A 27,782-nucleotide genomic window follows, 5' to 3' on the forward strand; every position below is an offset into this window, starting at 1 on the left:
GGGATGAGAATAGAAAAGTACAGTGGCTTGTAGGAAAGCAGGTGAACAGAGGTTCAAATGGAGCAAATGTGGCAGCAAAGGAGAAAAACAAAAGAATGATTAAAAAAATAAAATAGTGAGGGAGGGACAGGCAGCAGGCAGGTGGGTGTTTTCGTCAAGAACCAGTGTCATGCTGAGCAGAGAAAAAACTAAAAGAGCAAGGTGACAGACGCAGATCACTGCTCCTGTGCTTGGCCGCTCCCTGCTAAATGTCAGCTTCTCCCATATTTACCACCCACCACATTTGATTTTCTTCATGTTGTAACATCAAAAGCCCACTAGATGGCATCTGTTTGTCAGGAAGGTTGTATATATGGGTGTTTAAATGACCCATTGTATTTATAGTGGTCTTACAGTCAACACGTGGGTAACAAATATAAGCTACACAGCTGAGAGTCCTCCCTGCTGTTGCTGGTTGATATGGTTTAGTCCTGCCAAGGTCACTGAGTACATATCGATCTGAAACTGAAGCCCCTGCAGTCCCAGTCTTGGAGGGGTTTGTCACAAGGATGGATGATAGGGCACATGATATGGCCACACCAAACCCCCAATGTTCTTTTCAGATTTTTCATCTGTTTTACAAGCGCTGACAGAGGTGTTTTGTGTCTGCTCTGTATCATCTGTCAATATATGATCCTGCGACTCCTTACCCCACCGGAGGGCCTACAGACAGGGGATGTTTCCTTGGTCAGTCTGTAGTGCATCTAATTTTGTCTGTGAAGCCCCTATAGGAAACTGTTGTTGTTTTTAAATTACTGCAATTTAATACATAACTAAGTAAAACAGGAGGTGGCCGAAGTTGACAAAAATGTATATCCTAAAATGAGCCTGTAAATGTCATGGCTGAGGTTCATGTTTAGCACAAAACAGGGCACACATACTTTATAACCTTGTTTGGGAGATTACTCTAGATGTTTCTCTTTCTGAGGTAATTTTTCATAGTTTGAATTTTGCAAATGACCTAAACAACAGCTATGTGAAATATCTCCCACCTCTACTATTGTAGTGATTGTAATGATTATTGTGAAATAATCATTACAAAGAAATAATTTATAGCTCTTGACATATAAGTATCATCTTACCTCATGTTTTGGACATTTGATGGAGAAGTCATCCTCATGGAATGTGCAGCCTGAAGATAAAAAGCGCACACAAAAATATAAAAAAGTGTTGGTAACAGACGAAACACAAAACGGATGTTACGGTCACACAGTCATTCTGCACACACCCAGATAAATGACAAAGGGTTAAAATGAAAAATGAGCAAGAACAAGGCACAAAGGGAAGTGGAAGTGTCAAGCGAGCCAAAGGAAGCAGAGTGGATGAGTTGTGAGGCAGAAAGAGCCACCAGTGCACTCCGCAGGATTAAAATGGTTTTGGTGCTAGCTCGGCAGACGTGGCGGGTTTTCTAATCCACAGCTCCTTGGCATGAGGTAATAGAAGAGCAGTACACACAAACAACGCAACAAGACTGACCTAAAATGCTCAATACTGTCAATTTGTGCCATAGTAAGGAAGGAGGACACTTTGAACACTTGGAAGAAGGGAGGAACAATAGACACAAGATGGATAAATGGAAGGGTTATGGAATGGGGAGTAATGCACATTCAGTACACACTCAGTCCTGTCCATTTGCCCTGTTCTATTTTTGGATATATATATATATATAAAAAACAACCTTATGTAAGATTGGATAAAACTCATCATCAACATCTTGTCCGGGATTCACATTTTGCACAAACCAGTGACACTTCCTAATTGCAAGCCTATTTCCTTTCTGTCTTGCTTCTGTCATTATTTTTTCCTTTTTACCTGCCCTATTTGTTCCTGCACCCAGCTGCCCACACAACCTCCCTTCAATTTCCCACTCCCAATTTCCCATCTCATTTCTCCTGCCTCTCCTTGGCTTTCCTTTCCTTTTTTTTTATCAGTGATTGCTCCCGTTCTATATTGCCACGGTGTCTTACCTATCTCTTTGGCACAGACATAGTGGTATTTGTTAGAACAGCCTCTCCAGCAGCAGCTGAGGGACGCACCCACATTCTGGCACTTGTAGCAACTCTGGGGTTAGTGAACGATTCGGACATATGGACCCACACCAACGAGGAGACAGACAACAATTGTGCAGAGGAAAAAAAAACGAGAAAACATACATTCAGAAGGGGCTCTCACTTCAATAAACTATAATCATACATAAGTCTTAACAATAGTGATTCGTCTTACCGTTTCATCAGAGGTCTTGGCCGCCTCTTTGAGTCCGTACAGTCTCCCTGCTACCATAACGACGCCTCGGGTCCAGATGGCACAGTTCTCGTGGGCCCAGTGTTCCTTGGTCTCTGCCTCCTGCTGAAGTCTCTGGAGCAGGCTCTCTGTCTCATCTGTCTCACTGGTCCCTTTGGCCTTGAGCTGCTGAATTCTCCTGAACCTTTCTCTTAGCGTGACTCTCCGCAAACCCCCTCTCCTGGGGATGCAGTCAGAACCCTCTGGTCGCCGATAACGACGGTGCCGCTGCTGACTACTGCCCTCTTGAGCCAAGGAGTCCGTAGTGCTCTTTGTTTTTGTGTCACTCTCTCCTTCATCCTTCGAGCAGCTCACCAGTTCTGTATTTATGCTACTTTTACTACAACTGGCCTCATCTGTGATTTCCCTGATTAAATCTGTGGGACTTGATGTCAAAATCTTTCTTGGAACATCATCTTCAGCATAGAAAGGGCCGCATAAGTCCCCTAGGTCTCTATAGTTTGCTGGTTTTCCACAAAGACTACAGTTTAGACACCTGTCCATCAGCGCTTTATTTACTAAAGGTCCCTGTAACATAGCTGCAGTGTGCGGCACTCCCTTGGCCACTGTAAAAGGATTTTTCATTCTAAGTATGCCCTTTTTTCTTCTTCTCTGAAATACAACAGCATCCTCAGGCTTGTTGACAATAGCACACCAAGATGAAAAGTCTCGGGAGTTGCTAAGTCGCACATATGGACAGAAAGACAGTTTGGAGTTTTGTGAGACTGGTCTGCGTCTGAATTTTTTCACACAAATAGTTTCACTCTGTTTCTCTGATAGTGTAACTACAGGACCCACAATGCATGGTTCCTCCTCTTTTTCCTTACTGTCTCTTTCCTTCTGCTCCATCTCCTCCTTCTCTCTTTCCTCTTTCTCAGCTTGCTCACAGCCTGCTGCCCTGACCACAGCCTCAATAACCTCCATAGCGTCTTTCATCCCTGGCTTTGGCCCTGGTTTTCTGTGGAGCTTTGTTAGCTTCTCTGGCATGTGCTCTGTTGATGTTTTCCCTCTCTTTCTGCTGCCCTGACTCACTGATGGTTTTCTGCCTCTCTTGGGTTTCTCTGTCAGCTCTGAGCTGCTCATCTGCACAGGTTCAGTGACTGTGCTTAAAGGCACATGTGCTGTAGAGTCTGTGGCCCTCTGTTCAACTTGCTCTTCCTGTTCTGTTTCAACCTTGCCCTCAGCATTAGCCTCACTTACTACCTCTGCCACTTCCTTTCTTTTCTTCCTCCTTTGTTTCAGGTGCATCTCATGGTTGTTTTTAATAGCCCTCTGCTTTGCTAGTCTTGGCGTTGTAACTATGAGGCTTTCTGTTTCCAAAGCTGCTTCTGTGCTCTCCACTATTGCCCACCTCTTCTTCTTTGCTTTGACAGGTTTACTAGGGACACATGTTTTTTCTTGTGTCCCCTCTGCCCTAACATCTAGATTGGTTGAATTCTGTTGTGTGCTTGATTCTTCTGTCTGTGCAAGGTTATTTCTATCACTCTCACTATTTTTCTCCTCTGTTACCCCCTCATCTATTTGAGATTTAGTGTCCTCCTCCACTTTGACTGGCATTTCTTGTTCTTTAACTTCATCTTGTTTGATATCTGTGTTTTTCATTTCTTCCATAATGTCTGCAGCATTTGTGATCATTTCAGTGCCCTTAATTGAATTCTGAGAGGGTACCTTAGATGCCAGCTCATCTGTTAAACTGTCTGGCTGAAGAATTTGCTGTTTCTTTGAGCCAGGAGATGTCATTTTTTGAACCAAGGCTTCATATTTTTGTCCTCTGCCTTTTCGAGGGGGTAGTACTTTCGTTTTGGTAGGGCAGTGTGCAGGTGTGTCACTATTATCGGTTTCGTTAGTTGGAGAGGTACTTGAAGAACACTTATTTTGTGAGGCTTGTCTTCTTTTTGATGGCCTGGTTGTTACTTCTTCCGCTGTAGAAACATCCTCCTCTACCTGTGCAACTTGTGGTGATCCACGTCGTCTGGGTTTAGGACCCCGTTTTTTCTTAACAGGATGTATCGAGGAAGGCGGGCTGTTGTTCTTTCTCTTTAGTGATGTGGTATTAACAGTATTGATGTCTGCAGGTGGGTCCACAGGTTTAGGTGGTTCAGATAGTTCAGCTGGCACATCTGTAGTTTTTACATCAGGGAGAGGAGTCAAATTTTCTTCCTCTGTTAAAGTCGCTTCCACTTTCACATCACTCACTCTCGGTTCTGCAGTCTTGACGTCGACAGTTTCCCCGTTTATTTTTTCTTTCGTTGCTTTTTCCTGGGAGGGCTTTCTGGATCTCAAGACCATATTTTTTGTTGCTCTTTGCAGTGCTTTTACATGTGTTTTCTCTTCAGCATTTACTGGTTTCACAGTTGGATTTTCTGCTGATGCTGCCTCCAGAAGAGCCCTCTTTCTCCTGCTCTGCATTCCCTCTGAAGGCTGAGCCACTTCCTGTGTGTTCTTGGATTTTGGTCCTGCTCCTTTAGGTCGGCCTGCCGTGGTCTTAGCAGACAGGCTGTCGGAGGACTTTGCAGGAGGAGCATCTGTGGGTGGTAGAGCCTCTTCAGGTGTAGGCTCTGGGTTAGGGGTGTGTTTAGAGCCTGGTTTGGGACCAGGTTTAGCACGTGGCTTGGGTCCTTGTTTTTGTTTAGCTGTGATCTCACCTTTTGGTGGGATCTCTGGTTCAACTAGTGCCGTTTTTTGGAAAGATTTTGGTGCAGGCTTGGTGGATGGTTGCACCCGTGGTTTTGGGTTGGGTTTTGCTCCTGGTTTGGGCTTTGGGCCTGGCTTGGGGCCTGGTTTTCTTTTCAGAGGAGGTTTATCTTTGGGGGATAACTCTGGAGCATTGAATGAGCGTGTGCACATTCTTGAGGAAAATACATCAGTTATTATTTTAGCTGCAGGACTAACATTAGACTCTGGATGCATGAGTTCTGTTTGATCTGAAATCAGCCCTGTTTTACTCATGGGCATGCAGGGCTTTTGAGAAGACGGCACTGACTCCTCTCCCTTCTCTTCTTCTGTTTCCAAACTGAGCTGTCGCCTCAGCCCTGACCCTGAATGCATTCTCCTCCTGCCTCGTGTGTGCTTTCGTCCATAGGTCCTGGGCTGAGCTGTAGGGGCCAGAGGCTCTGGTTTGGTGGAGGGGGTCACAGCACTGGCACAGCTTATGCCCGGCTCTATGTCCTCATCCCCTTTCTTAGGTGAGGGTGGGGTGTCTGCCCATGAGGGAGCTGAGGGAAGTATGGACTTCCCCGGCAGCTGTGGTGAGTCTGGTTCCAGTACTTTAGCATCACTATGATCCATGTGATCTCGGGTATGAGCTGGGGCAGGGGCAGTTTTGTCATTGAGTGATGAAAAAACTGGCATGGCAGACTCGGGCTGAGGAGCAGTGTCACCAATAGGTGTTTCTCTAGAGGAAACATCGGCAGCTGTGTTCAAATGGACTGGAACAAACTCTTCTGGATGCTCTGGAGTTCCTATCCCCTCCTTCACTTCCACATCCTTGCTATCTTCGGCAGACAGTGGAGGGGATAGTGTTTGTGGCTCTTCTTCCTGAATGCCCCCCTCCTCACCTCCCTCTTCTTGTGCTTCTGCCTCTATTCCTCTCTCCTCCTTCTGTGTAATGTCTTCCTCCTCCATTCTGGGGGGTGGAGAGGTGTTTTCAGAGCTGTCCTCTTTCTCTGTAGAATACTGATCCTGTTCAAGCTCCCCTCTTGATACATAAGGTGATGTTTTGACAGAGCTTTCAGACGAGGTGCGTGAATCAGATTTGAATGTTTCTGATTTCACCTCTTGCTCTTTGTCATTGGAGAAGGAGAGTCCAGAAGGTGACTGCTCCAGTGAGTCCTCTCTTGTAATTTCATATTTCCTCTGGTCCTCCTGGTATTCAGGGCTGTCGTAGCAGTAGCTTTTTTCTCTCTCTTCTTCTTTACTATAGCGTTGTGAATCATTTCCTTCTGCTGTCCAGTGCTCTACTCTCCCAGCAGATTGGACAATGTCTTCATCAACATTTGTAATTTTTTCTGTAATCTCATTTTTGTCTGTACATTTGTCTGGCCAAGTGGATTCTTCAAAGTTTTCTTTTAGGGGCTCATCAATTGTTTCAATATCCGGAGGAGAATCTCTGTCTTGTTTGAGTGGACTTGATACTGTAATGCTTGTGGGTGATCTTTCATCGCTTATGCTTTTAGCTGGAGTACTCATGCCATCACCACCTTGAGCTGGCGTACAGATAGCTGGGTCAGGAGTCAGATTATGCACACCCGAGTCACCAGACCTAATGGACATGTCATCAGGAGAGGTTATTGAGCATGAAGAAGTCGTATCCAGGCACAGGCTGGTGTTGTTTTGGGCCTGTGCTGGACTCCGGCCTTGACTGCAGTAGTAGTATCCTCTTTCTAACTGTTCGTCACTGCTGCTGGAATAGCCTGCCTCATGCAGCTCCATTGGAAGTGTGTGGTGCTGTGTTGTTGAGTAGGGATCCTGCATAGCACCTCCCACTCCGCTGCCATCTGCATACAGCGGACTCTTATACTCCTCGCTTTTCTTAGAGGGTGTGCCGCTGCCAATGCTGCTGTTACTTCCTCCACTGCTCCGTTTTCCGCTTTTCTTGTTTCCGACTAGTGCTTCAGAAAGCAGCAACTGCTGAACATTATTGGAAATGTTCTCCACTTGAGAGGTGAGGGCATTTAGGCTCCACAAGCTTGGATTGGACAGCAACTTTTCAGAAAAGCGCTCTTTCATGGTGGGAAGCTGGGGTGTGCTAGTGTAGCTGTGAGGAGCTGCGTGGGCCACACTAGGGGAGGGGTGAGAGCGTGGGGGCATTAGCATGGCACTAGAGTTACCCTGCTCTTGCATGGCAGAGGTAGAAGATGAAGAAGATGAGGGTGTCATAGATGGCTGGCCGTACTGGAACGACTCAGGATTGGTCATAAGTGGTGAGGGGGTGGAGCTATATGAGGGGGAGCGGCCAACAGAGCGTGCAGGGGAATGGCTGGAAGCGGGGCTGCAGGTTTGATAGTACTGCTCTGGGGAGCGGACCGGCATATCTGTCAGGCAATAATTCTGCTGCGTTTGATTGTAATGTTGGTATTTGGGATGGGGCTCCTGTGGGTTGCTCAGGTTCTGTAAAGGAGTGTGTGGCTCATAGCCTCTGGGGGTAGGCTGCTGGTAACCATAACTGCTCTGACTCTGCCTGTATTGGCCTTGCTTCAAGCTACTGTGAGTCCCCATTTGTCTGCTGTACTGTGTGTTGGGGGGCATGTTGTACCCTTTGTAGCAGTGAGGCATAGTGCTGCACTTGTCCATGTATGGAGATGGGGACTGCTGGGGGTAGTGCAGATGACTCTGGGGGTACATGAGGGGTGAGGGAGGAGGGTTGGGGACATGGGGCTGGTGGTGTGGGCTAGTGTAGGCTGGGGTCGTGGGCTGGTGGCACTGAGTTTGGCCTAACATATTCTGGTCTATGTACTGGGAGGAGCCAGGAGTGGGAGTGCTTGCCTCCATGCGGGCCACTATGTCCTGTTCGTACTGTGATAATTGTGATGGATCATCCCACTTTTGCTGTATGTGCCCTTCACTCAGGTACTGCGCTGAGTAGCTCCCAGGGCCCATGTGGCTGTAGCCTGTCGGACCCTGCAGATGATTTCCAGAGGTCTGAGTGGGTGCTTTACTTCCTCCTCTGTAAGTTTTTTTTGCAGAGACCCCGTTTCCATTGCCTCCACCGTTTCCAGGGAAACTAGCAAAAGCTTGCTGGCTATAACAGTCCTTGGTTCCACCTCCAGCTGGGGCCATGCTGGAGGGACTGGTCAGAGGATGGGTGTCATATCCAGGTCTACTGTGCCCTAGGTGTGGTCCTGGGCCAGTGTGTGGGTGCTGTGGGTGCTGACGGTATGTGTCGAGGCGGGATAATTCATGGGGCTCCTGCTGGTAGCAGGGCTGGTTGCTGTGGTAACCAGTGCTGCGCTCTCTGAAGGACTGCATCTCACCGTCTGCGTCCTGAGCAGGAGGGGGAGGTGGGAGAGGGGGAAGGGGGTTAGGGATCTGGAAGGACAGATAAGGGGCAAGAGAAGAGAAAAAAGAAGAGTGATGGTTAGAACATTCCAGTAGTAAACATCTTGATCCAAAACCTGAATAACAAATATCACGTTAGGTTTAAAACCAAGACCAACCCAGCCTCAATTTGTGTGAAGGCAGCAAGATATATATATATATATATAATCATAATCTAGTAATTTTATCTGGTACAATTTCACAAAATAATCAAATTTTAATTTGTCAGTTGATCATTGCCATCAAGGTCATGAAGGGAATATATTGTTATTTGCTGTGTATTTTAAATATGGCTGTTGCAGCATAGTGTAATAGTCTTATATATAGCACCTACTCTTCTCTATAGTATTATGCATCTGTGGCCTATGTGTGCATGTGTGTCTTTTCAAGATAGAAGAGGTGGGGAACACTGGTTTTATAAAATGGGTACAGTCTGTGTGTTTGTGGCAGCCACAGCACAGAGTCTAAGGCTTCATTCAGCTGCCCCAGGGACAGAGCTGTACCCCATCAGATGTAGACCAGCATTATTCATCTCCTAAAACAGTGCTGTGTGTATGTGGAATTACACTGTTTACGCATGTATGTGAGCACTTTGTGGATATGTCTCTAGCACACATGCATCTCTAGATTTCCCAAGAGAAACCCCAGAGTCCTGTCTCCCCTTTCTACCCAGTTTGTACATGCAAGGACACTAGTTAACATGTTCACTTTGACCCAAATAAGATGGTTTTCATGGAGAACTATTTCTGAAAATCTGTATTTTGATGCCTTGTAAGACCTCTCTAATCTCATTCCTCTAATTTACACCTTGATGCCATTCATAAGGCAACTTTTTTCTATGGCAGAAATTGTACTTTGGCCTCATGCTCCTTTGAAAATGTCAGTGAACTACTTCCAATTAGTGTTTGGCTCATCAGATGGACAAGAGCATTGAAATTGGCCTTTGCAGTATTAGTATTGTGACAGAATTTGGACATTTTTTATTAGATTAAATTTTATTGCATCCGCATTCCCATTTCTCCTTCTCATTTGTGTATGCAGCAAGTCCTCCTGGCACATTCTGCCTTAGAGTAAGGGTCAGAGAGGAGACATAACCTATGCTGAGATCGCAAAATGCTCTGTCTGTTTAGAGATAAAAACACAGATTTTGAAAGTAAAAATAACCTAGGCATACTGCGTGCAGTTTTTTCTTCTGCGGATTAACTTTAACTACTTTCTCTCAATGGTCATGTAAGAACAGAATGGAAAGAAAGAAGAAAGATATATATATGTTTACACAGGAGGTGGGGTTAGATGACAAGAGGATGGATGATTTACTGAGTGAGCTTCACAACCATAGCTCTTGGGAAATATAAGATACTGTGGTCACATAAGTCCCACATACAAATGTGAAAACCTGTATTGTTAACAATAAATACTTGGATGTTTCGGTATCTTGGTATTTTTCTATTTTACATTTTGGTTGGTAGAGAACACAGACAAAATCGTTCAGCGTTTTTCTCCATTAATACGTAATTTACGGGGTTTTGGCAACCATGACACTAAAGAACAACTATGTCAACCAAACAAAAAACAAACTTCATACAGCATAATGAAAGAAAAAACAAAAACAAAAAAAAAAACAATAACTAAGACAAACGTGTTTCATTAAAGGTACTGTGCAGGAGTGGCCTGAGATGGTAGTGTACAGGAGTGAGAGAATGGGGCTGAATCTGATTGTTCCACTGCATGCTTCTTAATTCGTCAAGATGTGGCTGGTTACATTGGCCCTTTATTCGTTTTTCATCCGCTCTCCCTCTCTTTCATCGCATCATCTTCAGAGTGAGCTTGAGATGGGATTTATCTGCCCTCTCGACACCCAAACAGACACACACACACACACACAGAAAAGGAGTGCTCTGATTCCCCATCACTGTAGTATTTTTGCTTCAAATCTCTCCCCCAGCCCTGTCTTCTCTGTGACACAAATAAACACACATGCAGACGTGATTGGAGCGTTTCTCTGTGTTTACCTCCCCAGTCGTCCTGGTTAATTATGCATGCAGAAGAACGGCCCCATCGCGCATACGCAAAACCCAGTCAGACTCCACCATCTTCAGTTGAAGGAAACACCATCAACTCGACCTAAAAACACATCTTAAAATAACACGACAAAATTCCAGCTCTCCACGTCAACATTTTGAAAAAATTCCAGGTAGATAATTGCCATGCATCTGGTAATACTTGAATATAACATACACTTTCTGGGAAAGAATAATGTTTTCATCATCCGATAGGACTGATCATCTCAATCACTGATAATTGTGGCTATACGTATTGTTTTTGGTGATACAAGTATGTAATTGCTAATGATGTAATGTATTGAGCATCCCTTCTTTCTAAACAACAAGCTCCCAGTACTGAACACACCCAGTGCTAACGTGTCTCAGTTCCACAGTGGCACTAATTATGCACACTACTATGCCTGGCTCTTGTGCTTTTTTCAGTGGCCTCCACAAAACAGTGGACAGACGGACATGTCTGCTTCTCCACCCTGTGTGGGTGGGTTCTTACCCAGGAGAGAGACAGACGAGATGGAGGAAGCCAATATCGGCCTTGACATTTGTCACTGTCCCGTTGTCATGACACACAGCTGGAGGTCATGCGGGGTCAGCGGTGGCCAGTCACATAGATTATCAGAGAAGACGTAGTGTGTAGAGACCCACTCACGCTTCCAGACAGGAGGGGGCTGCATAAGGACAGACAGTAAATAACCTCCAAAGACCTTCAGTATTCACAAAGAGGTACAGTATGTCTTGGCCAAACTAGTGATCTCTGCGGATGGATAATGTAATGGCACAAATACAGCTAAATGCATTATACATATTTTTGCACTGATTTGTCACTCTGTGCTGCCTTTGTTTGCCATGGAACTAGCTGGACATTGTTGACAGCAAGGTATAGTTTCACTGAACTAGGCTTTACTCCTCGATCGACTTTTCCATCACTCATTAAACACTCTCATTCAATCAATCAATGCCATGTTTTGCCAAAGCCAAATGAAATAAATAAAATGACATCAAATTAAAGAAGCATAATACGTGATATAAAAAGACGTTTTGTGCATGTAAATTCAATTCAATTTGTGACCTCAAGGCTAAAACAAAAAGCATATGAAAATCCAGTTTAAACCAGCATTTTCTTTCCATGTGAGAGAGAGAGGCATCAGTGCTGTCTCTGGGGCGGTGGATGACTCATCGGCATTTACCGTCTTGGCCGTCTATTTCATCACTAATGGAGATGACACTCTAGACTGGCCTTTAAGTACCAACACAGCAACAGTGAAATGAATGCAGGTCAGTAAGAGGGTGTGGGGAGACTATGTGTGAGGTTGGGGGCTTTGAAACTGTAGTTTAAAGTGTAAGAAGGACATAGGAGATATACACCATGCAATTCAGGACTAGAATGACTATTGTGTTATTATTTTATGTATGTATATTCCTCAAAAATCTTTCTATGAATCTGCTATATTCAAAATAACGTTATAAGACTGCAGTAGCATTTTTGTCTTGTGAATAATGCATTATAGATGATGCGACTCAAGTTTAGTATTGATAACCTCAGCTTTGCCACACAGTTGTCTCCTTATCTCTCTTTTAAGTACACAGTGAAGAGGGTCCTGTAAAGTGGTCTGCAGAACTACTTGGTATTCTCTGAGAACCCACCAGAAGAACCAGCATGGCAGTCTGTAGCGCACACAAAAAGAAAACGACGCAGAAGGAAGAAGGGGAATAGTAGACGACTTAACTGCTTCAATCACAAGCGAGTATCCCTGGTATGTTCTCATTTACACTGCAGGGTGAAATCCAATTCTACCAAACCTATTTCAAAACCAGATGCAAGCGAGGGAGGTTGAAAAACAAAGATGCCATATTTGACAAAGGAGGGGAAAAAGCACACATGTGAAATGGCTCATTGTATGCGCTGACCCACTTTGGTTTAGACTATTTCCTGGTAATAAGGTGAAGCGCTGGAGTGAAGAACAGGGAGAGGTGTCTGGGCAGGTTTTACAGAGACATCCCTGCTGGTGATCTGTGGTGCGTCCCCTCACTCATTTACACGTACGCACATGTGCAAGATTGGCTCACGCATGCGGCAGGCTAGCACACACTGATATGCACCTGCTCCCTCTTTGTGCGACTCCACTTGGGCTAATTGATCATGCCGCGTCAGAGCAGTCTTCTTGATGCTTGGGTTTTTCAGTGTGCCCTTCTTCTTTGTCCTCTGTGTTGGACACATATTGTTGCTCTGTAGATGCATTTGTGTGGGAGGGGGTTGACCTTGTCCTTGGTAAGACCAGCATAGGTGGTCTGTGGTCTGGCACACTGAACTTAATGTAAGATGTAAAAATAATAGTGTAATTTGTAAGCAAATAATATGCACAGTTTAAGACAAGACTATGACTAAGAGAGCGAAGCTACTGTCACTGTGTAGGGATTCAAAGGTGCACTCGGCAACTTTTCTGGTGGAGGGTCTGCCACCTACTGGCCTCCATGGAAATGTAATTGTTTTATCTGGAATGTTCCACAGCTCAATGTTAAACTTCTCTCTCTTTATGAGGATAACAGGTAATGCCACCAGGCCAAGATCTGAGTATTTTTAGCAATAAAAGCACATTTTGAATAAATGCAAGACAGACAACTTTAATACATTACTGTGTAACATTCTAGGTACAGAAATAACATTTCCATTGACACAGCAATTTGGTGGACCCTCCCAAAAATATAATATAATAATATATGGTATAATCATTGACTGCATAAAGAAGTGAGTGTGACGTCACCCGTAGTGTTTGGCTCCAGTCAAATGAAGCTCATCAGGGCCAGCTGTTAGGGGCAAATTTGGAGCAGAGCTCCATATTTGAGAGTATCATAGCAACCAAAGAGCCAATCTGGAGCAAGGCTGTTGAAAGTAATGCCCCTTCCCGCAATGCTGGTTTATCAGAGAGCGGGTGCTTAGCAACACTGTCAATCAAACCTGTTGGTAATGCTGTTGGTAATGCTAGCGGGAGAAAGTTAATTGAAGTCAGTCGATGGAGCCGGAAACACACACCATGCTTGGAACTAGCAGGTTAGCTACGTGTGTAGCTAGGCTAACATAACAAAAAACAGACCCCAACACAGAACGAATCAGATGTTGTTTCAATAGTAAGACATGACGTTTAAAAATTAGAAGCACCATGAACAATTTTAAACACGAATATGAGTTTGGCTATCAGCTGCAGTTAGTAACACCCAATCAGAGCAACTTTCTGCCTTAAGCTCGGAGATCAATGACAGTCTGAAAAAGATGTGAAAAGCTGTAGGATGAGATGTAAGACTGTTTGATGGAGGGCACAGAAGCAGACAAGCCAGCAGTGGAGAGAGGGGCTGTTCAACTTGACTACCCTGAGTAAAGCAGAGGAATAGGGAGGAAAAAATGTAGCACATTGATTTGGTGAAATTACACTGCACCATTAGTGAAAACAGATAAGTGTAAGAGTGAACGTGTCTGAACTGTCAAATGGCAAAAATATTGATAAGGATACAGGTTTTTGGAACAGTAATATGGTAGATAAAATGCAACTCTTATAAAGAAAGAGTATGGACATAAAACTAAGGCAAAATGTTGATTATTGAACCATATGTCTGACCACAATTTCCAAAATTGCCTGTGGTAGTTTCTTGCAATAAGAGACCCACACCTTAATAAAACTGAACTAAATCAATGTTTTTAATATTGGCAGGGACACTGTGTTAGACTTCCTTGCATTTGTTTTTGTTTTTGTTTGGTGCAATGTGATGGAGGTGAAATGTGTGAGGCTAGAAACCATCAAAGTGTGACTGTGTAAAGGTGCCATCTGGGAAAGGCAAGAAAACGGCAAAACACTAGTGTCAAACTGAGGCAGGGTGAGGGATGCAGAGGAGTGGATAGGAAGGGCTGGTCCCTCATTTGTTCATGCTTGATGAAAAAAAAAGAATTGCCTCCTGAAATTTCCACTTAGACCTTTTTCCCCAGTGATGAGCCCCTGAGTGCCAGTGTGAGCGAGGGAGCAAGGGACCGAGTTATTCCCTCCAACTGAGACCCAAATGACTCCTGGCTCACTAATTAAACTTTAATCTGAAATAGTGCCCAAATTACCTGCCACACAACTCAGCTCTGCAATGAAGGATGGAAGGTCACGCTTCACTTTTCCTTTTCTTATACTATTAAAGATGCGCTGTGCAACTTTTCTGGAGGAGGGTCTGACACCTGCTTGTTGCTGTGGTGATGTTGTTGTTTGGTCTGGAACGTTCCACATACATATGGTACATTAAACCTGTTTATCAGTACTGTTTACAATGTTACATAGTGCACCTTTAAATTTTGTTCTTGTTTAGCATATGCATGTTTATAACTCCATAACAATGTATAGTGCTAACATGCCAGACAGGATCAAAGAAAAGTATAAGGCAAAAATGTAATCTAAGAGCCAAAACAGATAAATAAGAAAGTCCCTCCACACTAGATGGCAGATTGTTAGCTGTAGCAGGCAGGGAACCTTGCAAAAACCAAAGAAAAGTGACAAAGCAAACTGAACAAAACCACAGTGCTTTCAACTATTCAACTATACTGACACTATTCTATACACAGCTATTATGTGTGTGTATATGAGCAATTACCGGTATATTTTGATCCAAATGGGGCGCTGGGTGGAGCTACTGTGTTCTCCCTCACACCTGAATGTTATCTCGCTCGCACACACAAACACAAGTAGATGCCAAGTCCTCTGCTGTCTGGCCTCATTCCCATCTCTGGCTCTCACACAACCTCTGGTAGGACACACGCCGCCATTTTGTGCCATGCAGCAGAGGGCATCACAGCACAACGCAGCAGTCTGTGTGTGCGTCCCATTGTCAATCATGGAAAACCAATTATAATCACCTCCATTTTCTAACCTGCCTCATTGCATTCATAAAGAGTGTGCGTGTGGCTAATCAATGTGTATAGCACAATGTGAAGCCAAATTGCACTGGTCATGTGTCATCAGCTAAAGGTCATATGTTATCACCTGTGAGCATCGCACTGCATTTTTATTTTTAGATGTCTACACTACTTCCGGCCAGTCAATCCAATGTTAATAAAATAGACTATACAAGACAATGTACTTCAGCTAAATAGTGGCTTATGCGGTTTATGTAGAGCAGTCATCATGTAACTGGATGGTTGAGGGTTCTAATCATGCTCTAGCTTGTTCATGGTGCAATTGTGTCCTTGGGCAAGACACTATAGTAACTTCTCTAAAGTGGTGATCAGAGAGGCCATTGGCACAGACTGGCAACTAGAGCTTATTATCAGAGTGAAGAGTGAATGAATAATGGACTTCTGTAGCACTTTGAGAAGCTTGTCAAGCTTGTAAAGACCAACATAAATCTGACCCATTATTGTCATTACAGCAGTGAGGACAAATGTCAAGGAATTGGTCATATTTCGGAATGAAATGAATAATCTGAATTTGAAATGCTAAAAACATGTTGACTGTAAATAAGCCCATAGAGGCATGTGGTCAGGGCAATCAAAGCAAGCAGTGCTTGCCTAAAATCATTGTATATCAAAAATATAATTAAACAGCATTAAAATATATATCCAAATAATCCTGTTTTCCCTTCACTTCTGCCTGTTTGAAGCATGGTTGAAGTCACGGAGTCCTTTAGTACACCCTACTGGCTATAGACCAGATTGCATCAACTGCGGTTGTCAGTGTGTCAATAATTTGTGTTATTGGGCTTTGTTACAGAGGACATGCCATCCCAAATTCTCAACATGTACTACTGGAGAGGCCAGCAGGTTGTTATAGAGGTTTACACATGCATACTGAGGAGAGAGCAGGCTCAAACAGCACTGAATAAACACATGGAGGAATCGGACATGTGAAGAGATTCCTAGTAAATGTGTATATGAAGCAGGAGACAACAGCAGCACCAACTTTCAGCAAAAGTGTCTAAAATAATTTGCTTTTACCTTCAAGATACTAATGATTAGATGTTAGTTAGTAATACAGGCAGTCATTTAATCAAACAGTGAGTTAGTTTCAGGGCTTATGTGTGTGAATGGAGGGTCCAGGCGGAGCAGTGGAGTGACAGCGGCTGGAGAGGCGTCCGTCTGTTTATGAAGCAACAGGGGACGGGACTATCACGCATGTGTGGAGGAACATGTGTCTGCTCTGGACCTATTCCACTTCAGGGAAATTCTTTCAGGAAAAATGTGGCTTTGATTTGCATCTGAGAATGTCAGTGCGCAATTCTAGCGCCTGGTCTGTTTAAGTGCACCTGTCTGACCAACCAGTGTACTGTTGTTGTTAGTGTCTCTTCATGAATGCACATTTTGTGTAGTAAGTGCATTTCATCTGTAGAGCTCTCATATGTCACTCATATGGTTTCTAGAAGAACAATAATAATTACATAAGTAACATTAGAGCTGGAGGCTCAGCTGCATAAATATTGTGCACAAATAGCCCACTGACTAGCCTAGTTTGTACAAGGTATCAAATACAGTCCAATATATACAAATATTAATAAACTATATAGATCTAAGCTTCTTTAATTTGGCTCAGTATATATCCATTTCATATGTCAGTACAAATAAATATACTCATTTGTAATGTAGTTTGTATAAAAAGTAGCGTTATTAAATTGTTATCAACTAAATATTGATGTCCACCTCAAGTCTGCTTGGCTACCCATAAAAGTCACCGCATGCTACTGCCATATATGTACTATTCTTTGAAGCCCATTATTTAAGTATAAATCTTTCTGTGTTGCAGATGTTAGTCAATTGTTCTAGGAAAATCGTCATCTTGCAGCACACGCAAGCGATGATTGCTGAAGGACATAAACTGAATTAGCCATCACGGTGGCCCCATTCTGCAGATTAACTGCTGTTACTGCTGCTCCATATCCCTGAATGAAATTATTGAGTAAATACTGCAGTGCTAATGCTGGATGAGGGAGCAGGCATACGCTTTGTGGTGAATCTTAACAGCCCTCAAATAGGAGCGCACGTATTTTTAGCCTGGACCTCGCAACTGGGACTTTTTCTACAAACCTGAGCTAGCTTTAGCAACATTCTGTCATCTGTTCTATGATGTTTTGAGCTTCAACAAAACAGAAACTGCTTCCAGCAAACGCACATATAGTCACCACAGAAGGTAGTCTCCATAGTGTGCATTACCCGCTGCTGGTGATGGGGTCACGGTGGGGGGGCAGCACAATCGAGGAGATGCCCGTCATGGAAGGCTGGCACAAAGAGCACTGACCACCATGTGTGACTAGACAGCGGTGTGCAGGGAGGGGCACTGGCACTGCCACATGGTTGTAATGTTGTGTAGGTGATAGAGAGAGAGCAAGAGAGATAGAGGGAGGGGTGTAAAAGAGAAAGGGGGTGAGAGAGAGGTGGTGAGCTGGGGGGAGCTCAGCTAGAGAGGAGTGAGAGCATGACTTCATCCCTGCTGCAGCCACAGGGGCACAGGGAGTGAACAGGCAGAGGAAGAAGGCAGCCTTTGGAACAAGTGAAAAAGGAAAACTGCTTCAGACATGCAATGTGTAATTTGGGACAACTACACGATTAACTGAGGTCTGAAAATCTGAGTTATAATCCTGATGCTTTTATTTTGCTTTGCTAAGGTCAGAAAGCCAAAATTCATTCAGTGCCTGGGGTACTTTGTTTTGCTACCACACAAGACCACAGCAGACACATAAGCTGGTATCTGATCTAACACTACAGGCTTATCGCATAACACAGTAAGCGCAGCTCACACATTGCTCAAAAAACAAGTGACATGCTACAGTTACCACCGAATCCTGAGTAAATCATCTGCAACATGCTTACATGAATACATTTATATTCCAATATACTGAATTACACATTTCAATACGAAAAACATACATAAATATATAACTCAAGTGTCTGGAGTGTCTGCTTAGACTGCTGCTCCCCGCAACCCAGCCCCGGATAAATGAAAGAAAATGGATGGATAGAATATGGAATGTAAAGAAAAACATTTATTTTGTCATATTGCAGATCCACTGAAACATACTGATCAGAATTACAACTAATATTTCTTTCCATTAAGAGTGAACTTCACTGAAGCACTGTGCATCGATAGCAACCAAACCACATTCAATTTGTCTTACACCACCCAAATACACCACCCATTGCCATAATGGCCACAGAAACGAATACTATATACCGTGAATAAGAAAGGACTCCTATATTTAACATTATGCTGAGCTTCTTTGTGCAAGAAAACAAACCTGCGAGGAAAAAAAAAAAAAATCAAGAGACGCTCAAAGTTTCTCACAAATGGCAGATGGTGGAGGAGAGAGACTGATGGAAAAATCTCTTCCAAGATGTTGATCCTTTTTGGTGAAGAGAAAACAAATGCATATGGAGGAGGGACAACAAGCCATATCGTCTTAGCAACAAAAGCAGCGGGGTTTAGGGCATTAGCACACTTCATGTACCAACAGCTGGCCCACAGCAGAGGTTATGCAGAATATCTGAAATGTCATCGTGCTGCCTAAACCACCGACAAGAAATGCCAGAAGTACTTAGAAGAACTTATCCATCTAGATCTTCAGATTTAAGAAACATCAATGAGCGATTTGAGATTACAAATTGCCCTTTCTACAAAATTTGGGGTGTTTTGGTCCACACTTGTCCATGCTCACCTTCTCCCACCTCTGTCTTATCTCTCTCTCTCTACCTGTCTCATTTGCATAGGATGTCTTATTTGCATACATATGAGGTAAAGAGAAAAGGATTTGTGAGCTGAAGAGATTGCAGACGGCTCTGATGAAAAGAAATGAAAAATAATAACCTCAAAGCACATTTTTTTCTCTATTTAGGCAATTATTACACTTTGGAAAGCTTCTACAAATAGAGCAGTATTGGTAAAAAAAAAGAAAGAAAAGAAAACAGAAAAGGTGTGCGAACAGGGGTCAATCTCAAATATTGGATCTATGACAAAGTGAGCAAAAGTATGCTAACTGAAACATAAAATGTAAGTTACAGAAGTATAAATTGTGCGTTGACCCTCTCCTATGAAGTTACCAGAATAAAAGCCTTTTTGACCCAGAGTTCTACGATGGAGCTGCAACACTTAGCGGCCTGCACATCATCTAGAGCTGTAGTCGACTAAAGAAATTCTATGTAAACTAAAGACATGTCCTGCCGATTGATTAGTTTATTAGAAAGAAGTGTGACAAAAGCTCTACGTATCATAGAGATCGTATAACGTATCTCTGTGTATCTGACCCAAACTTCACTTACTAGATTACAACTGCATAGTACATGTAAATATAATTATTTATGCAGGAAAAAGTACTAGGAAAAAATGTTTATATGTATATATATATACACACAATTCAATAAGCGCTCCTTTGAGCTATTGCTTCATCTAAATCCTTATGATCGACTAAGACTCCATCGACTAAAGGACTAAAGGATTACAGCCCTAACATCATCAGTTTTACTTGTTATCGTGGCGCTAAGGCTGTTGCCGTGGTGGCAGAGGATGGCTGCCTGAGCCTAGTACGACTGATTGGCTGTGAAGCTCAGCAGCGCCCCATTCATGCACCCCGCGGGGCCAACTCTCTCCCTTCAGGAAGGACGGCACCAAAGCCGACCCCTCCCCCTTTAGCCGTTTGCACTGGCACGCGCCGCACTGACATGAAATATGTACAAAGACAATGAGGAATTCATCCACACAACCTCGTGCCTTCAATACCTCAGTACTCTAATGCTAAGAAATACTACATCAGAAGACTGAATGAAGCCTGCAAAGGACAGACTGGAGCCATATGCAGTGTTAAAATTTTGAAAACATGAAAACTCCATGACAAAACCAGGTAAAATGAAAAATGGGATGAAATATGGTTAAAATTATCATGCCGACATGATGACCAAACCAGACCATTATACACCTCACACTGTCTTTTTCGGCCAGCACTCTGACCTCTTGACAACCCTCACACAGGCACACACACACACACACACACACACACCAACACACGCACACACAAACAGGCATATTTATCCTGTGAAGGGCCTAATTGCATGCCTCTAATAACCTGGTGCAGATAGAAAGCAGCGAGCCGCTCTATCTCGTCTCTGCGGACAGGGGCTAGACGTGATGCAACTGCACAACACGAGCAGGGGATATGAAAAGACAGCAGGAGATTGTGGGTGTGGGTGTGTGGGCGGGTATTCATAACATTGTGGGGACTGAAATCTATATACTCAGTTCATGGGGACGTTTTAACCATACAACAGGTCCCCATGAGGTAAATCCATCAATTTTAAATCAGCAACATGGTTTAAAGTTAAGATATTGGGGATATTAGAGTAAAGGGTATGGTTAATGTTAGGGTCAGTCTCGAGAAAATGAATGTAATGTCCTCACAAGGCATAAAAACCTAACGTGTGCATGTGCGTCCTCTGGTCTTTGTTTGATCTTTCCATCCAGAATTGAATCGCTGCAGCACACCCGGAATAATAACTTACCTCCTAGTGCACCCACATGCAGCCAATCAGAGCCTGTTTAACACTATACCATTCATACCATTCATTGGCCAAGCAGGTGCATTTCAATGTTATGATGAGTAGATGAGTTAGCAAAGCTTTCAGTGTTAATATGTGTCAGTATCGATAACAATAATTCCAGCTACCTATCCTCTGCCTTTTTCTGTACTTGAGTAGGTGCAATAATATCCAGGGGTGGACCTAAGCACCACCATCGGGACTGCTGCAGAGAACCACGGTGATTGGAGTGGGGGTCTGAATAGGAAGTAAAGGAGAATTTGATGAGAGGTGGCAGGGGGTAAGATGCGGAGATGAAAGCAGCATTCAGGGTGAGGGGGAGGTGGCGGGGGTAAAAGGGCACAAGAGACGGTGAAATAAAGCGAGGGGAGATGATGCGCAGACTGGGGAGGAGGAAATGAGCAAGGTGCCGAATGCTGATTGGATGAAAACAAGAGAGGAGAGCGGAGTAGAGGGGAGAGGGGGGAGCTTGTCACCTCCAGTCAGCGGCTATTAGAGGCAGCAGGGGCTAGGAGACACCATCCCTCATCCCGGTCTGGCAGCACGGGTACAATTAGACATTTGGTGCACACTCTTGGCTGTCTCCTCTCTGCCACGCGCACGCCGATGCACGAATGGATTGTGTGTTGTGTCAGTTTAGGTGCAGTATTTGTCAGACGGTTTTTCTGTGTTGTTTGATTTGTATTCAGCAGCGGGCCCCAACGTTTCTGTGTGTGTGAAATTGTGCCGCTGAGGGCCTAGAGCCCGGGCCTGAGAGCCACTGATAGAGACCATGCCAAGAGGAGCGGCGTGCCACTGTCTTTGCGCCTGCCCTCCCCCCAGACACACGCACACACACACATGCACACACTACATCAACCAACCCTGTTCTTCTCCAGCAGCCGACCCATGTTTGCTGTCATCCAACCACAAATAACAGAATCTACAACTTACCATTCACAGCAGAAATACTTTGAAAATGCATAATGCCAAAGGTACCAGACATCTCCAACTGCAACCAAGACTTGGAATATCCTGACCTTCTATGACGTTTTATGGAAGACAGCTGTCTGAATATATCCACCTGAGTCACACTAGAGGTCGCTGTTTCCTATTCTTTAAACGCACGTGGGATAAAATTGGACACAACACAAGGGAATATTCATTAAACACATGACCCAAAGTTAAAGAATACCCACGGTGCACAATAAATATTTTAACTAGTTACATTTACAAAAGTGTTCGGACTGCTGCTTTACCAACTTTACCTGTGGCTCATTTAACATTTTGTTTTAATAACCAACACAAATATCCTCCAGTAACAAAGCATCTATCTCAATACACAGTCAGTGAAATACATACATTTCTCTTGGCATTAGACTGGCACAAAAGGTTGACTACTCTGACTGAGATCTAGTTCTTTTTTTGTTCCATGTTCCACTTTTGGCTTTTCATTTAGGCATAATAGAGGGCCATTAATTGAGTGATGGACCCTATTCTATTCTGGCAAAGACTTGTGCATGGCGAGTGAGTGCAAGCTGCTCAAGTGTAGAGGCCGATCAAAATTAGAGCCTGCCGGATAGATGGGCTTTGGGCTGCTGACCGCTGCCTTTTCTGCCCCAGTTAGCCAGGAGAGAGCTCATTAAGCTTAGCTGGAGGTGCGGGCGGCCTGCCTTGTTAGAACGACGACTAGTGTGGCTATTGTCTCTGAAGCAAGTTTGATCATTTTAGTTTTTGTGTATGGGCACATCTCTACACGTGAAGATGAGGCACACTGCAAGAGAAAGAGGGTAAGTTGGAGAGAAATGCTGCTTATTAAACCACCATTGACTGCGTGTGATTCATGGTGACCAGAAGGAGGGAGAGTGAGACAGTAATAGCTTGGTATGAAGCAGAGAAAAAAAATTGATCGAGCAGTGAACTAGGGCGACCCAGGTTCAGGCAGCTTGCAGGATAGCTGTCTGCTGTCCTGTGGGAAAGGGCAAGCTTGTTATTTTAAGGAGGGTGACTCTGGTACTCACCTTGCGTAGGAAAAAATAAAAATCAGAACGCGTGCATACAGAACAATACACCTACACCAGTGGTCTCTGCGCAAACGATGCTGACAGCACATCGCAGAGCAGCTAATGAACTGCCTTGGAGATCTGTCTCTGGTAATGGGAGTCTTGTATAAGCTAGCCTCATCATATGGAGCCACGGTCTCATAGCAACCACCACGCAAAATAGGGTTACTGGGGGTATGTTTTTCTTACATAAAAGACAGCAATGCTAATGAAACTTGCACACAACTCTTATAATAGATACTAGCATGTGTTCATGCATGTCCTGGTTTGGTCCCGGTATAAATCCAGTTCAGAGACGGTGTAGACTTGGTTGGTCCAGTTGTAGTCCTTTTTATGTCAAGTCCAGGTTTAGTCCCAACTGGCAGAAAAAAGATATATTCCTGGGAATGAAAATCCAAAGACAAGGCAAACTGAGGTGATGTTGGAAAGATCAAGTATCAATAATATAATTATTTAAAAATGTTTATCAAAATCATATTACACTAGAAGACAGTTTATCATTTATCAAAGTGAATCCCCACTGATATTATGTATTCTTGTAGAACTGCAATGAAATCTATAATGTACTTAGATTTTCTTTATCAAGCCCATTTACATATAGCTAATATCTTGCTTAATCTCACAATGCTCTAGCAACTATTTCAAGTTAAAGATCATTCTTGAACTATACGACTAACATTGTAATGTGTAGCAAATCTTCTCCAGTTGTTTAACAATAATATATGTATTACTTTTGTGTCATTTAAATATTTCTAAACACTGTATTTCTACACACCTGTGCACTACATGCCTATAATAGTATTGCGTCTTTCAGTACAGGTCAGTGGTATGGGCATGTGTGTTACAGCTTGGCCCGCCTTGTATCTTCCTGACATTTGACACAGCCCAGTGCCTGCAGTGCTGTTCTATGGGATCAAGGCTGCGCTCTGTGAGCTCAGCATCACGCCTCGTCTTGCACTCGTCACATTGCATCTCATCACACAAACCTCGTTTCGTCACACAATGTTTCTCCCACATCTTCTTATCTCCCACTGCTAAATTTGCCCTTTTTATTCTGCATTTTCCACCTCTGCTCTAACCAGGTGCTGTTTGCTTCTTCTGTCTATAAAAAGATCTCTCATGACATTTCCTCATGGCTCCCTTTATTGCGTTTTCATCCCTCTGTTCCCTTGCTCATATCCTCTCTGTTTTCTGGCCGCATTCTCTCCTTTATGTCACAAAACGTTCGCCAACCTCTTTTTGTTGAGTTTTTCCTCAATCTTTTTTCATTTCCTCTGCCCTTGTCTGTCAGCCATTTTAATCTCACATCCTACCCTATTCTTGCTTTGATCCTATTGTTTTGCCCATTTGCTTGATGCTTAACAGGTAATCACATGTTTACGGACAGCAAAGGAAAGTCTTAGCTGAAACGAAACATGCATGCACACACAAACATCGGCTTGCTTCACTGGCCAACAGATAAACAAGCTTCGCAACCTCCCGGCTAGTAACCATAGCAACCGTCTCTCCCTGTATCTCTGGGTGACGGAGCGCGTGGTTGGCTGGCTGTCCTGGAGGCAAGACAATAGCGGGTTTCAAGGCCAATGTCACAGTTCTTCCTACCTGCTCCTTCACCAAACATACCAAAAGCTATGAAAGAAAAATGCTTCCTGTTTTGATAAATGATGTCACAAGATGAACAACAGCAATGCTGAGCCAAAAGATACAAAATACAGAAATAAAAAAACAGTGAACACTCCCCTTCAAATCTCCCTCTCTGTCATCTCGCCCTTTTTTGTAGGATGCAAGAGGCGAGGGGATTTCATGCAGGCTAGCTAAGCCCCTAAGCCCCTGTTTTATGCCGTTCACAGCCTTTTTCTGTGTTTCGAAATAAAACATGTTTGCGTACTTTTCCTTTAGTCTTAGTAGCTATAAATGTGCCTACTTAGAGGGATGTAATCTTTAAGCTTGGGTGTCAGTAGGCTGGTTACCCTTGTGCCTGGTGTTTGGCCCAAAATGTGTGTGTATGTATATTACTGCATTTGGTCTTCTTGAAATATTCAATGCATTTATAATATTTTTCTTTGGTTATTGCTTAACCAATTCAGCATTGCATTTAATCTGAAATCTGATCAGTCCAAACCCTCCTAGAGACAGGTGTTGGGAATTAGCCCAGCCTATAAACACTGTGATACCAGCGTCAGATTACCACATGTTAATCTATGTGGCATTTGTCCCAATCAAATAAACAATAAATAAATACATGTTATGTAATATAATTGAGTCTAAGGCCATTTCAGCATTTCATAGCACCTAAACTGAACGGTTAAAGCGTAATATTCTTGACAGCTTTTTATTGTGCATTTTGTGTTTTAAGCCAAACTGCTCTCTTTTTGATGCAGGGGACGCCTCCCCTGGTTGCAGATAGGTCTGATACCTGCTGAGTCATCTGACCCAGGAATAAATGCACGGTCATGGCCACTGAATCCTGTGTGCTGAAAACAAAATGGCAATGTCAGATGGGCTGCTGTTCTATGTAAACACACTATGTCTTAAAGAAGAGCTACTACGTGTGCGTCTGCTATATAGTTATCTATGACACCTGTGGATCATTATGTTGTAATTTGCAATATCCACCTAAAACGACATAATAACAACAAGTCCGCTGACTTCTGTGAAAGAAAGCTGCGGTGCCCTGTGGGAGCAGACGTCGCCATAAACATCATCACAACAAAGAGCTGTGTAGCTTTCGGCCCCTCCTATGGATAGCAGCAGCTCACGCTAGCAAGTAGCAAAATGACTACATGACGTTGACGAATCCTATGCATATCATTGATACTGGGGAACAAAGTTAGTACAGAGCAGTGGGCGTATGCCGGGGGTCGTGAAACAGGGGTTGATGGCAAACATGCACAAATCACTCCAAAAACATCTTCGAGATGGTAAATGAGAAGGGGAAACAACTATAACATGGTTAAAAGCTCTAAAAACATGGTGGGACTTTAATGTCAGGGAACAGAAGTGTCTCTCAAGATAGCATTCTCACTTGTTTTGGTTTGAGCTTGGTTTAGTCCTGTTGTAGTCCTAGTTTAGCCCTGGTCATATCCATGTTTAGCTCTGGGTTTAGTCCCAGTTTTGAAGTGTGTGCAAGTGTGAACGCAGCCAAAAAGCAGATTGGAGTGTGCCTTTTGGTGCAGCCCTCCATCAGCGTCTCTCTGTTCCTGTTGCGTTTTTCTCTTCAGACTGCTAAAGCCTCTACATCATTTTGTTCTGAACCTGCGCGTTTGTGTGAGCGCCAAAGCGGGATGAGCTGTCAGGCACTCGGCTAACCATCTGATGCTCGCTGTAGTGAACTGACATTTGAAGGCTACGGGAGCATTAGTCCTGAATTGTAAAGGGAAGAAAGAAGGAAAGAGAGAGCGAGACGTGGGGAGAGAGAGAGATTGAGTATGCGGTGAGTGCACTGTGCAGTCTGCAGCCTTTATCAATGCATCAGTCTATCCAGTCCACAGAGCACGGTCTCCTATCCGCCTATGATCTGCACCACTTCAGCCTGCCTCGTCCCCTCCATCTCACCCTGGAGAAGAGGGGGCAAAAGGACGGACATGCAAGCTGCAATAAATACCATCAAGGAGCAAGGGGAGGGGCCTGCGCACAACAAGGATATAAGCCAAGGACGTGCTCATATAAATATTCTGGCTCATGAAACTGGTGTATTCATTTAAAATATATAAGACAGGAAAGCATAATATTGCAGAATCAAAATACTGCCAACAACAGTGAATGATTAGAAATGCATTTTAAAACTGACATCCAGACATATAGATCAGGTCCAAAACATCGGTTTATCAGTTATATCAGCTGTCCTGGATTAAATCTGCAGTCTTCAGATGAGTCAAAGGGGACAAGAAAATAAAAATGGCCAAGTAGAAAGATGCCATGATTGACCCAATACATGGATAAACACAAGCTCGGACCACCACAAGAGAAAATAGACAAGCCTTTTAAGATCTCAAAGCTTTGGTGCATTTTTTCAGCAGACAGACAACACCAAAGGCCCTCCCACAGCGTCGGCTAATGCTTTGTCAGTTGAAAAAGTTTTTGTTCTCATTTCAGACTTTTGTGAAGCCTCAAAGATAATGTGTTTTGGATATTTCTATGAGGACAAGCTCAAGTAAAGAGTATGGGATAAAGTTAATTTGTCTTACGGTTTAAAGAGAGATTGTGGATTGGTTGTTCCTGTTTCTATTCATAATTGAGTTTTCAATTAACATTACATACGTACAGATGCACCATTTCATTTGGGATAATTGGGAATGGAAAAGAATGAAAAGCCTATTGTGTACCCATTTCCACATTTTTTTTTCCAGGATAACCAAAACACAAAGATTATTTCAGCATGTCCTCCACCTCCTCAACCACTTTTATCTATCTTAACTATATGTTTGTCTCTTCTTGTAGATCGCCACCCTTTGACATATTCAAACATAGTGTAATATCCTGAGCACAATGGTCTAAAACTGCATTTTTACCTTGCTAATCTATTCCCCAAAGGGCTGTTGGATGCATATAAACTCTGACATTGACGTCATAAAATTGAAATAAATGAGATGTCCTTTCTCACAGCTAGTAAACATGTCTGAACAGTTCTCTGGTGGCTAATGCATGGCCAGTGAAAGGGATTCATAATTAACTTCATAACAAAGAGGGATGAGGGGTGCCCAGGGGTCTGATAGCACGTATGTGTCTGTGGTCTGTAAAAAAAGAGCTACTGCCCCTTGGTGTGTGGTGGATGTGATACACACACCT

General features: G+C 43.5%; 1 protein-coding gene across 1 annotated transcript in view; it reads right to left on the minus strand.

Moving 5' to 3' along the window:
- Positions 1-1,112: 1,112 nt before the first annotated feature.
- LOC117374311 (retinoic acid-induced protein 1) overlaps positions 1,113-27,782 on the minus strand; it is a 40,145-nt gene continuing 13,475 nt past the window's right edge. The window contains exons 2-4 of the mRNA XM_033970388.2: positions 2,263-8,346; positions 2,007-2,100; positions 1,113-1,171 (exon numbers count right to left, since the gene is read on the minus strand). Coding sequence (XP_033826279.2) covers positions 1,113-1,171; positions 2,007-2,100; positions 2,263-8,286 — 6,177 coding nt within the window. The 5' untranslated portion in view covers positions 8,287-8,346. The remainder of the gene's footprint in view (positions 1,172-2,006; positions 2,101-2,262; positions 8,347-27,782) is intronic.

Source organism: Periophthalmus magnuspinnatus, chromosome 8 (assembly GCF_009829125.3).
Source record: "Periophthalmus magnuspinnatus isolate fPerMag1 chromosome 8, fPerMag1.2.pri, whole genome shotgun sequence".
In the NCBI taxonomy this organism is placed as follows: Eukaryota; Metazoa; Chordata; class Actinopteri; order Gobiiformes; family Gobiidae; genus Periophthalmus; species Periophthalmus magnuspinnatus.